Genomic DNA, 15,645 nt, shown 5'->3' on the forward strand with positions numbered 1-15,645 from the left:
AAAAAAAAAAAAAAGCCCTAATGGTTTTGGTAATGTGTGTAATGGTTTTGGTAATGAAGAGGGAAGGAGCATAGAGAAGGTGAAAGGTTACCCAGGGTAATTCCGGTGGATCTTTGCTGAGAGATGCACAAAGGAACGGCAACAGGGATAGTAGTTTGTGTTGTGAGGAGTCCAAATATGGGGGTCGGGGGGGTGGAATTGACATAAGGAGAAAGGTGCCGTAAGTAGACGCAGAGAAGTGTGGCAGCTTGTTGGTGCAAAATGTCTGGGGAGTTCTCACCAAATCTAGGAAGTCTAGAAAGTAAAGAAGTTCCTCAGGTGGGTAAAGATGAGGGCTATTAAAGAAGGTTCGCAGGTGCAGGGAGAGGGAGAGGTAGTCCAGTCGGCCTGTAGAGCAGGGACGGCTGTGTAAGAGCAGGAAGAAAGGGAAATGCAAAGCCAGCAATTGTTCGCTAAGGAGGGATTAGAAATGGCAAGGAGGGAGTCAGTGAGATTGATAGTATGTTGGAGGTAATTAGGGAGGGGTAGAGAGTAACTGGAGAATGGGGGCAAGGATAAGAGTGAGTAGAAAAGTAAAAAAAAAAAAAAAAAGACTTCATCAGGATAGAAGAATTGGAGTGTACCTTGCCACTGACGATCTTTTATCCACTCCAAGAGAGAGTTAAGGGTGGCTGTTTGAGGTAAAACCAGGATATATCAGTTATGATGGTTTGGAGGAAAAGTGTAAACTGGCAGTGTAAACAAGGGCAGGGCATTTATGAGTAGTTGAGAATGGTGAATAGGAATATGACTAGACAGAAGATAGTAGGGATGACAAGTTTTTGGGATGCAGTCCAAGTAGTGGAGGTGACTGCGTAAAGGCCTGTTGCAAAAAGTAGTGTAAGAATGAATAGACCTGGCCGGGCGCGGTGGCTCAAGCCTGTAATCCCAGCACTTTGGGAGGCCGAGACAGGCGGATCACGAGGTCAGGAGATCGAGATCGTCCTGGCTAACCCGGTGAAACGCCATCTCTACTAAAAAAAAAACAAAACAAACAAACAAAAAAAAACTAGCCGGGCAAGGTGGCGGGCGCCTGTAGTCCCAGCTACACGGGAGGCTGAGGCAGGAGAATGGCGTAAACCTGGGAGGTGGAGCTTGCAGTGAGCTGAGATCTGGCCACTGCACTCCAGCCTGGGCGACAGAGCAAGACTCTATCTCAAAAAAAAAAAAAAGAATGAATAGACCTAATAGAATGAAGGGATATATTAGGCTCATAAAGGTTATTACTGCTCTTCAGAAATGCGAGTGAGTTTAAGGGAAGTAGGGAAGAGTACTCGTGACTTCCAAGAGGAAGAGGAGAGATCAGGCTGGCTGTCCGATGGACACAGCTTTATTCTGGAATGGTGAACCCAATGGGGAGGGTCCAGCAGGCGGACGGCAGTTGGGATACTATAGATGACTAAGTAGGGTCCAGTCCATCCAGGTTGTAGAGTTTGAGGGGTCAGATTCTTAACAAGAACTGATCATCCAGCTTGGGTGTCTTCATATGGCTGGGAATCTGGAGTAGGCAATAGAAGATTAGCATCTTGGCGAATTTCCTGTCTAGCCTGCTGGAGGCCTGGAAGATAGTCGCCTGGAGGGCTGGTATCTGGGACAAGGTTGGGGCCAAGCAAGAAAGTGCGTCCATATACATGTTCAAATGGACTATACCCTGGCTAGCATCTTGAGGACAGGCTCTAATTCTGAGAAGGGCAAGAGGTAAAAGTACTGTCCAGTCCTTTTTAAGTTGGAGGCTGAGATTGGTGAGGTGTGTCCTTAAAAGACCATTAGTCCGTTCTACCCTTCCTGAAGATTGAGGACGGTAAGGGGTACGAAGATTCCACTGAATACCAAGAGTCTGAGAAACTGCTTGGGTGATTTGACTAATAAAGGCCGGTCCGTTATCAGACTGCATAGAGGTGGGAAGGCCAAACCAAGGAATTATGTCTGACAGAAGGGAAGAAATGACAGAGGTGGCCTTCTCAGACCCTGTGGGAAAGGCCTCTACCAATCCAGTGAAAGTGTCTACCCAGACCAAGAGGTATTTTAGTTTCCTGACTCAGGGCATGTGAGTAAAGTCAATTTGCCAGTTCTGGGCAGGGGCAAATCCCTGTGGCAAGCGACATTTCTTTGAACTCCACTTCTGGGAGCTGCTCCTTCTGAAATTCTGGCTTTGTGACGCTAATGTTGCCCTGGGACCCAGTCCACCTTCCCAGGTCTGTGTGGAGACAGATGAGCAGCAGCTCAGATCCCCTCTGGACTCTCTAGACTGGGTCCTTTTTCTATGTCCTGAAATTTTCTTCCACAGATGAGGTTACTTGTTTCCTTAATCCTTTCATTTAAAAACACAAAAGAGGCCAGGCGCGGTGGCTCACACCTGTAATCCCAGCATTTTGAGAAGCCAAGGTGGGCGGATCACGAGGTCAGGAGATCGAGACCATCCTGGCTAACATGGTGAAACCCCGTCTCTACTAAAAATACAAAAAATTAGCCAGATGTGGTGGTGGGCGCCTGTAGTCCCAGCTACTCGGGAGGCTGAGGCAGGAGAATGGCGTGAACCCGGGAGGTGGAGCTTGCAGTGAGTTGAGATCGTGCCACTGCATTCCAGCCTGGGCGATGAGCGAGACTCTGTCTCAAAAAAAAAAAAAAAAAAAAGCACAAAAGATACTTCAAACCACAAACACTCTCCCTCTCCCTCTTCCATCCCCTCCTTGGTGGTGGAGTTCAAAATTGGAACCCCCAGGGGAAACAACACGACCCCAGGCAATTCTGTTTGCCCTGATCATCCCTGAGCAGGCCACAGCTGAGGCCTCCCTCACTGATTCTGGCCCTGACTCACTCTCTGGGAAATTACCCACTTTCTCATACAGTGCAGTGGCCTTTATGTGGCTGCATTCCCTCATTCACTGATTCATTCATTCCCTCAATAAATCTTTATTGAGTGTCCCCTCCAAGCACAGCTCCAGGCTGGGCCCTGGGGAGACAGCTATGAATAGGACCCAATCCCTTTTCAAGGCAAGTCCAGTGTGGTGAAGGAAGCAGGGCTGAAAGAGTCATAATTCAGTGGGAAGTATTAACATAGGAGAAGTCTGGGTGCTACGGAAGCACATGGTTGAGGGGGACCTCCCTGAGGAAGTAGCACTTCTGCCAAGACCTAAAGGATGAGAAGGAGTGAGCCAGGCAGAATGGGGAGCTTCCCAGGTGAAGGGAATAGTTCCTGCAGAAGCTGGCAGGTGAGAGAAGCCATGACTTTCAGGGAACCCAGAGAGTTCTCAGTGGTTGGAGCATGAGGCGTGGGGGAAGTTGGCCCCTGTCTCCTCACTGATCTTCTCTCATGTGACTGCCCCTGTGTTCCCTCCACTTCAGCCACCCTGACCTCCTTGCTGCCCCTGAATATGCCAGGCACAGCCCAGCTCAGAACCTTTGCAGTAACTGCTGACTCTGCCCCAGGATGTCCACTTGGCTAACTCCCAGCTTCTTTCAAGCCTTTGTCCATGTTTCTTCTTCCCACTGAGATCCATCTGAGCATCTACTTATGACCACAGGTGGTCCCCACTTGCCACCAGCCACCCCTTTTCCCTCCTCTACACTTCCTTTTTCCCCAAGTCTCTCTGGTCTCCTTCCACACTGTCTACCTTGCTTATTCATCATGATTATTGTCTCTCTCCCACGCTAGAATGTGAATGTGAATGCTGCAAGGACAGGGACCTTTGTTGTATTTACTAAGGCATCCAGGCCCTTGCACAGTGGAAGGAACAAACAGATGGAATTTGAGAGGCTGGCAGGAAGGGGCCAGGCTGCAGAGGCCTTGTAGGCCTGGGGAAGGCATGTGGGTTTGAGTCCCCAGTGCAAAGGGAAGACATGACGCAGAAGGGTTCCAAGGAAGACAGAATCAGGATCTGAGTTATGCTTTAATAGCTCACACTTGAGTCTTTGTGGAGAACGACTTGAAGGAGAGTGATATGGTTTGGCTCTGTGTCCCCACCCAAATCTCATCTCAAATTGTAATCCCCACATGTCGAGGGAGGGACCTAGTGGGAGGTGTTTAGGTCATGGGGGCAGATTCCCCCATGCTGTTCTCGTGACAGTGAGTGAGTTCTCACAAGAGCTGATGGCTTTAAAGTGTGGCACTTCCTTGCACATGCTCTCTCTCTGTCTCTCCTGCTGCCGCTTAAAATGTTCCTTACTTCCCCTTCACTTTTCACCATAATTGTAAGTTTCCTGGAGCCTCGCCGGGTGCGGTGGCTCAAGCCTGTAATCCCAGCACTTTGGGAGGCCGAGACGGGTGGATCACGAGGTCAGGAGATCGAGACCATCCTGGCTAACACGGTGAAACCCCGTCTCTACTAAAAATACAAAAACTAGCCGGGCGAGGTGGCGGGCGCCTGTGGTCCCAGCTACTTGGGAGGCTGAGGCAGGAGAATGGCGGGAACCTGGAAGGCGGAGCTTGCAGTGAGCTGAGATCCGGCCACTGCACTCCAGTCTGGGTGACAGAGCGAGACTCCGCCTCAAAAAAAAAAAAAAAAAAAGTTTCCTGGAGCCTCTCCAGCCATTTGGAACTGTGAGCCAGTTAAACCTCTTTGTTTATAAATTACCCAGTCTCGGGCAGCATCTTTATAGCAGTGTGAAAACTGACTAATACAGAAAACAATTTACTGTTGGTATTCAGTGGTACCCAGGCTAGGGTGGTGGCATGGAGGTCTGGGAGAAGTGGATGGACTCCAGAAATTCACTAGAAGGTGGACTTACCAGGTCTGGGAGATCAGACGACTGTGAGGTTGCAGGAAGACAGGGCAAGGAAGACTCCCAGGCTCCTGGTCTGAGCAACAGGGTCAGAGTAGAACCATATGCTGAGATGGGGGAAACAGGGGAAGCACAGGTTGGAGGCTTGGGTGTCAAGAGTTCTGTTTGGGCCATGGTGAGTTTCAGGTGCTTATTAGACTTTCAAGTGAAGATGTCAAGTAGCTGATTGGACAAGGTCAAAGCTCAGAAGCATAGTCTAGATTGAAAGTATATAGTACATTAGGGGAACGTTGGCTTAGAGTTCTCTTTAAAGCCCTGAGAGTGTAGAGACAAGAGAAGATGTCCGAGAACTGGCCCTAAGGACCAAGTCCTGGAGCCTTCTGACTTGACCCCTGAAGAATGAGGACTTTGCCAGGAGGGTAGGAAGAAGGCAGTCCAGGCTGAAGGAACGGCATGGGCATGAGTTTGACCTAAAAGAACATGGGTCTCAGGGCTCTTAGAAATTGTGCGAGTCATCCAAAACAAGGAAAGTCTGAGAAATTGTCACAGCCAAAGCAGCCAGAGGGGACATGATGACTGAATGTCACGTAGTATTCTGGAGGGATTCTGGAACAGAAAAGAGACATTAGGTAAAAACTCGGGAAATCTGAATAAAGTATAAACTTTAGTTAGTAATAATGCATCAATATGGTCTATTAATTGTAACAAATGTACCATACAACTCACATGTACAGCTGCATACATATAAGGTGTTAATAACAGGGAAACTGGGTATGGGGTATAAGATAACTGTACTATCTTCTTAACTTTTCCCTAAATCTAAAACTATTTTTAAAAATAATAAAGTTTATTTTTTAAAAAAGAACATGTGTCTCCTAAATACACACATGGGCACACACACATACACACACATACATCCATTCCAAAGACGATGATAATTTCTTTCTCTGGAGAGGACTTTGACCCTGACCAGTGCCTTCAGTGGTCAAAAGACTCAGATACATTGTGAATATCCCATCACCCCTCCCTCTGCCAAAGAACCAAGGGTCCTCACCTCCACCTACTTTCTTTCTGTTTACAGAAAACATACTCTCCTCAGGCCAGATTTCATAGTGAAAATGAGAAGCAGAGACGAAATGGCTCAGGTAAGTCAGACCCACCTAGAATTCCTAGGTGTGGCCAGAGTCCATCCCTTCAACATGCTCCACAAAAGCACATCCCATAGCCGCAATTTCCCTGAGTCCCACGTCCCACTTTGCTCCACAGCTGGTTTGGTTTCCCCCTTGCAGCAAAAGGTCTAGCACCATCTGGGTTCAAATTCTGGCTCCACTACCAACTCATTATGTGATCCTGAGCACGTCACTTGAGCCTTATTTCCTCAACTGTAAAAGGGGCATAACCATTGCTTGAAGCCAGGCATAGTGACTCATGCCTGTAATCCCAGCACTTTGGGAGGCCAGGGCAGGTGGATCACCTGAGGTCAGGAGTTCGAGACCAGCCTGGCCAACATAATTACTAAAATACAAAATTAGCTGGGTGTGGTGGCACGCACCTGTAATCCCAGCTACTCAGGAGGCTGAGGCAGGAGAATAGCTTGACCCAGGAGGTGGAGGTCGTGGTGAGCCATCTAAAAAAAGAAAGAAAGAAAGAAAGAAAGAAAGAAGAAAGAAAGAACCATAGCTTGATCAAAGAGCTATCGAGTGGATTAAATCAGGTGAACTGTAAATTGGATATAATTTCATCCTCTGAAGAAAGGATATAAGGTAGTGAACACCAAATATCTGGAATCATGCCTGGCACTCCTGAAGGCGGGTTGTTGATGACAGACACAATCAATCTGACCAACCAGTGAGGCCCCCAAAGATCAAGTGTCACCTTGGGCCCCTGACTGGTGTCTGGGGTGTGGCAGATGGACCTTCAGGACACTGGATGGTGTCTGGGGAGCAGAGAGATACAGGACCCCTGAGTCAGAGCAGAAGCTGGGTCTGGGCAGTGGCCATGGGGCAACCAAAGAGAGCTTGGCCAACAGTTGGCCTTGAAGGTACCAAGACTGGTAACAGGCAGCCGAGACCCCAACAGCCAGCTCAAGATTCCCTGACCCTTTCAGACACAGTCTTGAACAGAGGCCATCCAGTACCCTGGACAGCTCCAGGAGTCACTAGATTTCAGGGGCACAAGTTTTGTGGGCAGAGAACTGGATTGGGTCTTGGTTGTGCACACACGGGCAAGCCACCTCACCTCCCTGAGTCTCAAAGACCTCACCTGTAAACTAGAGGGAATCCCACCCTTCAGAGCTGTTGTGACGAGTGAATGAGATAACAGAAAGGAAAAGGAGCAGGTGGCCAAGGTCTGTAGTCAGACCACCGGCATTCACGCATCCCAGCCCCACACTGTGTAACTTCAGAGAAGTTGCATCACCCCTCTGAGTCTCCATTTTCTCTCATTTGCAATGTTAATAGACCCTGCTTCATAGGATTATGAAGATTAAATGAAACAGAACATGAAGCACACAATTAACATGAGTTTTTGTTTTAGAAGAAACTTAGCACCAGACACAGAATAGATCCTCAAAATTGCCAGCTTCTTGTATCTCCTGAAGCCCCCTGGTGAGCTTGGCACCTCCCACCTTTAGACCTGGTTGGCCCACTCATCTCTGATTGTTACAGACACTCCACAAAGCCAGAGAAAGCAGTCTGGTGGAGTTCCATAGACCTCCGCCCTCAGCCTTCGCACCCAGCGAAGACCCTGCCTCTCAGTGCCACCCACCCCACGATATTTGGGACATGTTTTAAAGTACCAGTATATACTGTATAGTGTTTGTTCTGCACCAGCCTCTGTTATGGGCTACACACACACACAAAGTTGATTAACCTCACAACCGTGTGAGGAAAGTACTCTGGTTATTCCCATTTTACAGATGAGGAAACTGAGTTTCTGCGAGGTTAGGTAACTAAATCGTGGGGTCACACAGCTACTAAATGGTGGTGATGGGACCTAATCCCAGGTATGGCGCTTCAGAACCCCATGCTGGTAACATCAACGAGGCCGGCAGCCAAAGAAAGGAGAAGAGTAGGCTGGAGACCGAGGCTGAAAGTCAGGACACTGTGTTCTGGCCTCGGCCCTGGAACCTCGGGGCTAGGAGTCCTCACTGCAGACGTTCACCTGCGCCCTGCCTGCTACCTGGGCGCGGACACCTGCCCTGGCCTCTGCCCGCCTCCTTCCCCCGGCGGCATCTCCTCGCCCGCCCCTCCGGCCGCCGCCGTAACCTGACCCTCGGCGGGGTTTGGGCCTTGGAGCCGCGTCACCGTCGCGGAGGCGCTTGGGCCCCGGACTACGCTCTTGCTGTGCGCTCCTGGGACCCGCAGTGCTGGCTCTGCAGTAGGAGACGCGCGGCATGGCGCAGAGGCTGGGCGAGTGGGCCCGGGGGCCCTCGGACGCCACCGGACTCTACCGGGCTGTGCTGCTCAGGTCGGGTAAGTGGGAGCAACGCCACCCTCGCCGCGGGAAGAGCGCGAGGAGGGCTCGGCGGTGCACGGCGCTCAATCCCTGGTCAGCCCGCCGCTGGGCGCCTCTGCTTCCTTGCTCTGCTTCTTTCCTAACCTTACGTCATTCTTTTTGCTTGCTTGTTTGTCTGTGACAGGGTCTCGTTCTCTCTACCAGGCTGGAGTGCAGTGGTGCAATCGTAGCTCACTGCAGCTTCCAACTCCTGGGCTCAAGCGATCCTCCCGCCTCAGCCTCCTGAGTAGCTGAGACCACAGGTGCGCACCATCACACCCGGCTAATTTTTTAAATTTTTTGTAGAGACGGGGTCTCTCTAGTGCTGTCCAGGCTGGTCTCTAACTCCTGGGCTCAAACGATCCTCCCGTCATTCTTTTTAATTACTTTTCTTTTTTTTCTTCCTTCCTCCTTTCCGCCTTTCTTTCCTTCCTTTGTTCCTTCCACTCTTCCTGCATTCATCCTTTTGGGGATCTATGACATACATTGTTTTCTTCCTATGTGTGAGAACACGCGCACACAGTTTCTTGACTACAGAAGTCCTGTGCGATTCCACCTCCTGGCTGATCCCTTAAACAGAGACTCACACAAGTGCGCGAAGGCGGCTGTAGACGCGGCAGGTTTGGGCCAGGAGAGAGGAAAATGGGCACGACCGAGTAGCAGGCAAAGGGGCATAAAGAAGCAGGAGCCTGGCAGCAAGGTTGAAGGAGGTCTGCTGTCCAGTGAGGCATGACATAGGAGGGGAGGAGAAGGGAAAGCAGAGCTATGAGAGCAACTGCCTTTCTATATGTGTGCATGCAACGATTTGGAAGGAAACACAGGGTGGTTTTATTTCCTAAGGCTGGGGATTGCATGACAGATGCTTTTTCTCTTCCATCTTTTTGTTTGCTTGTTTGCAGTAAGCACGTGTTGCTTTTCTACTCAGGTAAAGGAGGCCTTTTTATTTAGAAAAATGAAGTTAACGTAATGTATGACCAGTGTCCAAATAATTCGGAGAATACAGGGATGTAGGGGGAAACAAGAGAAAGCAAAGCCCCAGTAAGCATTTGGGGTATTTCCTTCCGGAGTATCCTTGGAGAGAGACGTTTGGAGGAAGTGAAACGCTGTCTCGTGCCGGGATCCTGCACGGTGCGGCTCCGTGATTACAAAGCGTCAAGGGACTTGGACTCACGGGCCAGCTACCCTCTGCCTTGGGCAAGGAGCTGGCGCTACCCGTGTGCCTGCCCGCCGACCCCTGTGGAGCCAAAAGCGCGAGGCAAACCAGCTGCCGCGTCTGCAGCGGCGGTGCCTGTCCCCGCGCCCCGCGCGCCCAGGTCTGGAACTGCTCGCCCCTCTCGCTTAGGCCCCGCCTCGGGGAGATCCCGCCACCCAGTTACTGGAGCCACAGTTCTCCAAGTCCCAAAGCAAGAACTGGCCCAACTTCAGGACTGGCGGCGCCTTCCTAAAGGAGGGTCTCAAATCCGGCTGAGGCGGGGCAGGCAGAGAGGGAGAAGCTTTATCATCAGACGAATCTGATTTCAAATCCCTGCTCCGGCGATTTCCCCGCAAAGCACGCCACCCTAAGTGTCCCCACCCAGTTCTCGATTGTTTCACAAAGCTGCGGAGGGGGTCTCCCTAATCTGAAGGCCTTGTGTTCCCCGTCACCTCTTAGCTATCAACCCACGCAGAATAGCAGACACGTAGGAGTGGTTCCAGGGGCTGCACGCCTGCTGGGTAAGGAGCAGGAAGGGAGCGGTGCCTGGGAAAAGGGACGGAGGCTGCACTGGCGAGCACTTAGTATCCGCTGCGCAGGCTGCCCTGGCTCCTTCCCTCCACCACCCTACAAGTGTTACCCTTTGACAGTGTCCAGGTTCTTGGCGTCTTGAACAAAGAATTGGACAAAACGCACAAACAAAGCAAGGAAAGAATAAACAAAAGCAAAGATGTATTGAAAATGAAAGTACACTCCACAGGGCGGGAGGGGGGCCGAGCATGGGGCCTCAAGAGCCCCGTTACAGAATTTTCTGGGGTTTAAATACCCTCTAGAGGTTTCCATCGGTTACTTGGTGTACGTCCTATGTAGACGAAGAGGACGAAGTGAAGTTATATAGTCATTTACTGAGTGCACTCCCTATGTAAATGGAGAGGATATTTCCTGTCATAGCCGAAGTGTTTCCACTTGATTTCGTTCTGTTCTGAGAAGTCACCGTGAAGCGGCCTTGTGTTCCCTGCCTCCAGACCCTATTCTCCTGCCTCACAAGGACACTGCCAGTTGTTATCTCCATTTAAGAGATAAGGAGACTGAGGTTCAGAGAGCTTAAGCGCCTTGCCCGTGGTCCGCTAAGGAACATTTTCTACCCCACAAAGAGGTAGAAAACACATTCAAATTGTGGTCCATCCATGCCAAAGTCTGCACACCTTCTGATCATAGTCACAATAATGGTTCATAATTGTTAGTCACTCACGGTCACCCCATCTCTGCTGTACATCTGCTATCTCATCAACTCCCTTCATTCGTTTATTCATCCAGCTAATATTTACTGGCCTCTGTTTCCAAGGTGAAGGGATGTATTTATAAATAAAACAGATCTGCCCCTCCTCTCAGGGAGCAGAGTAATGGTAACCGCTATTGGAAACATGAGGAAACCAAGGCTCAGATGGTAACATGACTTGTCTAAGGTCATACAACTCATCGGGAGTGAAGCTGAGATTCAAACCAGGGCCGTGTGCCTCTGGGCCCACTCTCTGGCTGCTCCACACAGGGAGCAGCAGGAAGTGAGAATGGGAGTAAGGAGCCAATTTGGCCATGTGGTGAAGGGGTGGGCTTCCTTTCCTTGAGAAGCCCCCAAGGAGGACATTACAGATTCAGACCCAAAATAGAGGCTGTTTTCATTAACAGTAGCCTCAAGTCATACAGCAGATAATATAACACTGGGTGACTCATGCCTTGAGGCTGGGAGTTTGAGACCAGCCTGGGCAAAATCATGAGAGCTCATCTCTATAAACATTTTTAAAAATTAGCCCAGCGTGGTGGTGCATGCCTGTGGTCCTAGCTACTCAGGAGGCTAAGGTGGGAGGATCACTTGAGCCCAGAGAGTTGAGGCTGCCATGAGCTGTGTTTGCTCCACTGCACTCCAGCCTGGGCAACAAAGCAAAACCCTGTCTCAAAAAAAAAAAAAAGGAAAAGAAAAAGAAAAATGTTTATCCCAAAGTATTTCAAAATAATTTCTTTTATTTTCTTTTTTTTTCTGAGACAGAGTTTTGCTCTTGTTGCCCAGGCTGAAGTGCAATGGCATGACCTCGGCTCACTGCAACCTCTGCCTCCTGGGTTCAAGCAACTCTCCTGCCTCAACCTCCTGAGTAACTGGGATTACAGGCACCTGCTACCATGCCCAGCTAATTTTGTATTTTTAGTAGAGACAGAATTTCACCATATTGGTCAGGCTGGTCTCGAACTCCTGACCTGAGGTGATCTGCCCACCTTGGCCTCCCAAAGTGCTGGGATTACAGGCATGAGCCACCATGCCCGGCTAAAATAATGTCTTAATATTAGAGTAAGACATGCTCACCATAGATACTTCAAGAAAATGAGACTAAAGAGGAGGAGGCCTAACACATAATCCCACTAACACAGGCGGCCACAGGTAACATTTGGAAATGTCTCCTTCCAATCCTTGCTATGCATAGTGTGTGTGTGTGTTTTACACTGTAGAGATTGTTCTGACTCTAGTCTTTAATTCCACTTTTTTCAGTTGGATGAAAATCTTGAATGCTCAGCCGGGCACAGTGGCTCACGCCTGTAATCCCAACACTTTGGGAGGCCAAGGCAGGTAGATCACTTGAGGTCAGGTGCTCGAGACCAGCCTGGCCAACATAGTGAAACTCCGTCTCTACCAAAAATACAAAAATTAGCTAGGCGTGATGGCAGGTGCCTGTAATGCCAGTTACTCAGGAGGCTGAGATGGGAGAATCACTTGAACCCGGGAGGCAGAGGTTGCAGTGAGCCGAGATTGCACCACGGCCCTCCAGCCTGGCAACAGAGCAAGACTCTGTCTCAAAAAAACAACAACAAAAAAAAAACTTGAATGCTCTTAAGTGAGTTATGAAAATAATAGTTACCACTTACAGAACCCTGACTCTGACTCTGCGGCAGCCACAATGTGAAGGGCTCTCCAGAACATAACTCCTTGGTTCCTCAAAAACATGTCTGCCCCATTTTAGGGAGGAGGAAACAGAGAGGTGAAGGTCGCCTAGTTGTCCAGCAATGCACTGGGGTCTGGGTTGGCACCAGAGTCCGTGCTCTTAATCACAGGGTTAGAAGGGTCACCTCTGTGGAATAATTCCTGTTTGGCCATGCCTGGAAGGCAATACAGTCCAGTAGTTCAAGTCTACCTGAGGGGCGTTACCTGCATCCCACCTGGAGCTCAGGTCATGTTCCTGAAAGGGAGGAAATTATCTCTCTGCACTATGGACCAAAAGGCACCTCCCCGGGTGCCTGTGCGCATCAGCAACTATACTTCTCCTCTGCAGCCAAAGGGACAGACGCAGCCTCCACCCCTGCCTCTGCCAGGTAGGGCTGCCAGATAAAATATAGGGCACTCAGTTCCATCTGAATCTTAGAGAAACAACAAATCATATTTTAGTGTAAGCGTGTTCCAGCTATTTCATGGAATATACTAAAAAGTTATTTGGTGCTCATTAGAAATTCAAATTTAACTTGGATGTGTGGCATTTTTATTTGGTACATCTAGCAACTATGCTGCCAGGAATCATGAAGTTTGCTTGGTTTGACAGCTGTGGTCTGCCCAGGTTCTTCTGCGCGCGGGCGCACACACACACACACACACACACACACAGAAACAGACACACACGCACACATGCTCCCTCTCACATCCTCTCACCATCCATAGATTCACTCACTATGCTTCTTGTCTGATTACAAGGGAATTAAAATGTACTGGGGATGGAGGTACCCGGGGGTCCTTCTGCAGCTAAGAGACCAAATTAACCATGTCTAATTGCAGCTGGGTGGAGAGCCAGCTTTGAGAAACAAGACTCTAAGTTCATCCCCACCCCCTCACACTTTCCTGCTTTCACGCTTGAAATCCCTCGACTGGGTAAATTCTTCCCGGTTCAAACTTGTTGTAAAAGCGACTCTCATTCCTTTTATAATCTCTCCACGGATCCCATGACAGGTTCTTTCTGCCAGTACAGCTTCTTCTCCCCCCACCCCGAGTCCTTTCAGCAGAGCATGTTTGAAAGGCGGGGGGCACAGTTTAATCCTCGGGCTGTTTTGTGGGTGGCTGCTCAGAAACCCCACTGAGGCCTTGAAAAGGGGCCTTGGAGATTTAGACTGAATACAGGGCTGAGGAGGAAGTTTTAAGTTGCCATGGAAACTTCTTGTTTGATGTTTGTGGGCCCAGATACGCTCTTCTAGGTGCCCATGGGCTTGGAGAAAGGGGCCAAAATGAAAGAAAAGCTGTTTGGGGAGGTTATTTTCTGCACACTGCAGCCCAGCCCATTATAGATGCAGGAAAATTCTCCACCTCTCTGTCAGGACTGCCTCCTCTGGTCTTCCCTGTCGCCCTTCCTTTGGGTTCCTCTGGTTCCCAAGAAATCAGAGTTAGAAAGGGATGGGAGAGAGGACAGGGAGGGGTGTGCCCAGCCCCTGGGCTTCCCCTTCAATGCCCCAGCACACCAGGGGGCTGAGCAAGTATGCAGATCCCCAGGCCCCTGGCTTCCCTGAGTCCTTCCTTTTGGAAGAATAGGAAGACCTCCAGGGAAAACCACACAGAAGGATGCAGGAGACAGTGGCTGGGGCTTGAATTACACAATTACCTGGAGTAAACGCCTCAAAGGCTTGTTTGTTCAGAGGGCCTCTGTTTTCCTATATTCGGATAGACATAACTGAGCTAGATGTGATTCCTAACTAACTACAGTTGTTTGGGAAAGGTTGCTCTTTCTTGCATTTTTAATGCTTAGAGTCTTTTTCTGATAACAAAAGTAATATATGCTTGGGCCTTTTTTTTTTAAACGCCACAAACATTACAGAAATGTAGTGACAAAGGAGAAGGGCCTGTAATTTTACAATGTAGAACAATGCTCCTCAAACTCTTTAATATAAATGAACCCCCAGAGGGGTATGTTAAAAATCCAGATTTCATGGTGGCTTCATGCCTGTGATTCTAGCACTTTGGGAGGCTGAAGCAGGAGGAACACTTGAGGCCAAGAGTTCAAGACCAGCCTGGGCAACACAGTGAGATCTCATTTCTACGAAAAATAAAAAATTAGCCGGGTGTGGTGGCATGTGTCTGTAGTCTCAGCTACTTGGGAGACTGAGGTGGGAGGCTCGCTTGATCCCAGGAGGTCAAGGCTGCAGTGAGCCATTATGGCACCATTGCACTCATCCTGGGTAACAGAGTAACACTCTGTCTCAAAAAAAAAAAAAAAAAAAATCCAGATTCCTAGGTTCCTCCCTCAGCGGTTCCGAGGATCTAGGCAAGAGCATTTTTAGCACTCATTTCAAATGACATCTAGTAATAATATTTGAGATACATTGATCTAGAGTTGACCTTTGCTAACAGATTAGTGTATTTGCCTCCACACTGGTTCTTTATGTATATACCAACTTTTTTTTATCTTGAAAAGAAAAGAGATCCTACTGTATATGATTTTTCATTGAATATGTAGAAGACATCTTTTTCAGGTCAATACATAGACAGGTTTATTGGCTGCATCTCATCTCGGGGTGTAGCATAGTCTCTTACTTACGGAGTGTGGCCTGGGAAAGGGTGGTTGTTAGCCGCTGATCTCACGTACAGTTGCACCTGCACATGGACACACAGCAAGATGGTGCTGTAACAAGCTCAGCACTGTCAAGGTTTTCGGTGTCTTCAGGTTAACAATAGTTATCGAGCCCCTCAGTACTGGGACAGGAAGATAGTAGGCCCCTGCCCTGGGGCTAGCAGTCTGATGGGTTTGTGTGCAAGTTGGACTGTGAAAAGAGTTTTTGTGGGAGAAGCACAGTGACTCCCAACTGCCCAGGGAAAATGATGCCCAACATCCAAGGACTACTGCCCAGTTCTCCTTGGCTGTCAGGTGCGTGTTCCTCTGGAGTGTAACGGCTAACAGGCTTCTGTCTTCTCCAGGGATGAGCAGGAGCTGTCAGAAGTTCCCCCGCTCCAGGATCCTTCTTACTCTCCAGCTGTTAGAAGGCACTGGGATTGGTTCATTTGAGCCACCAAAGACCCTAGGACATACTCAAAATACTTCTTTGCAGAGCAGGACAATGTGTGCAAGGAACCAGGGTCAGCAAAGAGTGGTTTGAACAAGAATCTAGCTGTCCTCTTCTACCATGAGAGTTTGGGGAAGTTAAGGCAGAGCAGGGTGGGAGGCTGAGGGGGCTACCAG

The 15,645-nt window shown here is 49.3% G+C and overlaps 1 protein-coding gene across 2 annotated transcripts in view; it reads left to right on the top strand.

Annotated features, from left to right (window-relative positions):
• FAM107A (family with sequence similarity 107, member A) overlaps positions 1–15,645 on the top strand; it is a 72,288-nt gene that overhangs the window by 41,602 nt on the left and 15,041 nt on the right. The window contains exon 2 of one of the 2 annotated variants that reach the window (XM_011947208.1): positions 5,843–5,906. In XM_011947208.1, the coding sequence (XP_011802598.1) occupies positions 5,843–5,906 (64 nt within the window). Of the gene's footprint in view, positions 1–5,842; positions 5,907–7,978; positions 8,235–15,645 lie in introns of those variants that run through there. The other variant, XM_011947209.1, reaches the window with a different exon arrangement.

The sequence above is a fragment of the Colobus angolensis genome, unplaced genomic scaffold (assembly GCF_000951035.1).
Source record: "Colobus angolensis palliatus isolate OR3802 unplaced genomic scaffold, Cang.pa_1.0 Scaffold26, whole genome shotgun sequence".
Lineage (NCBI taxonomy): Eukaryota > Metazoa > Chordata > Mammalia > Primates > Cercopithecidae > Colobus > Colobus angolensis.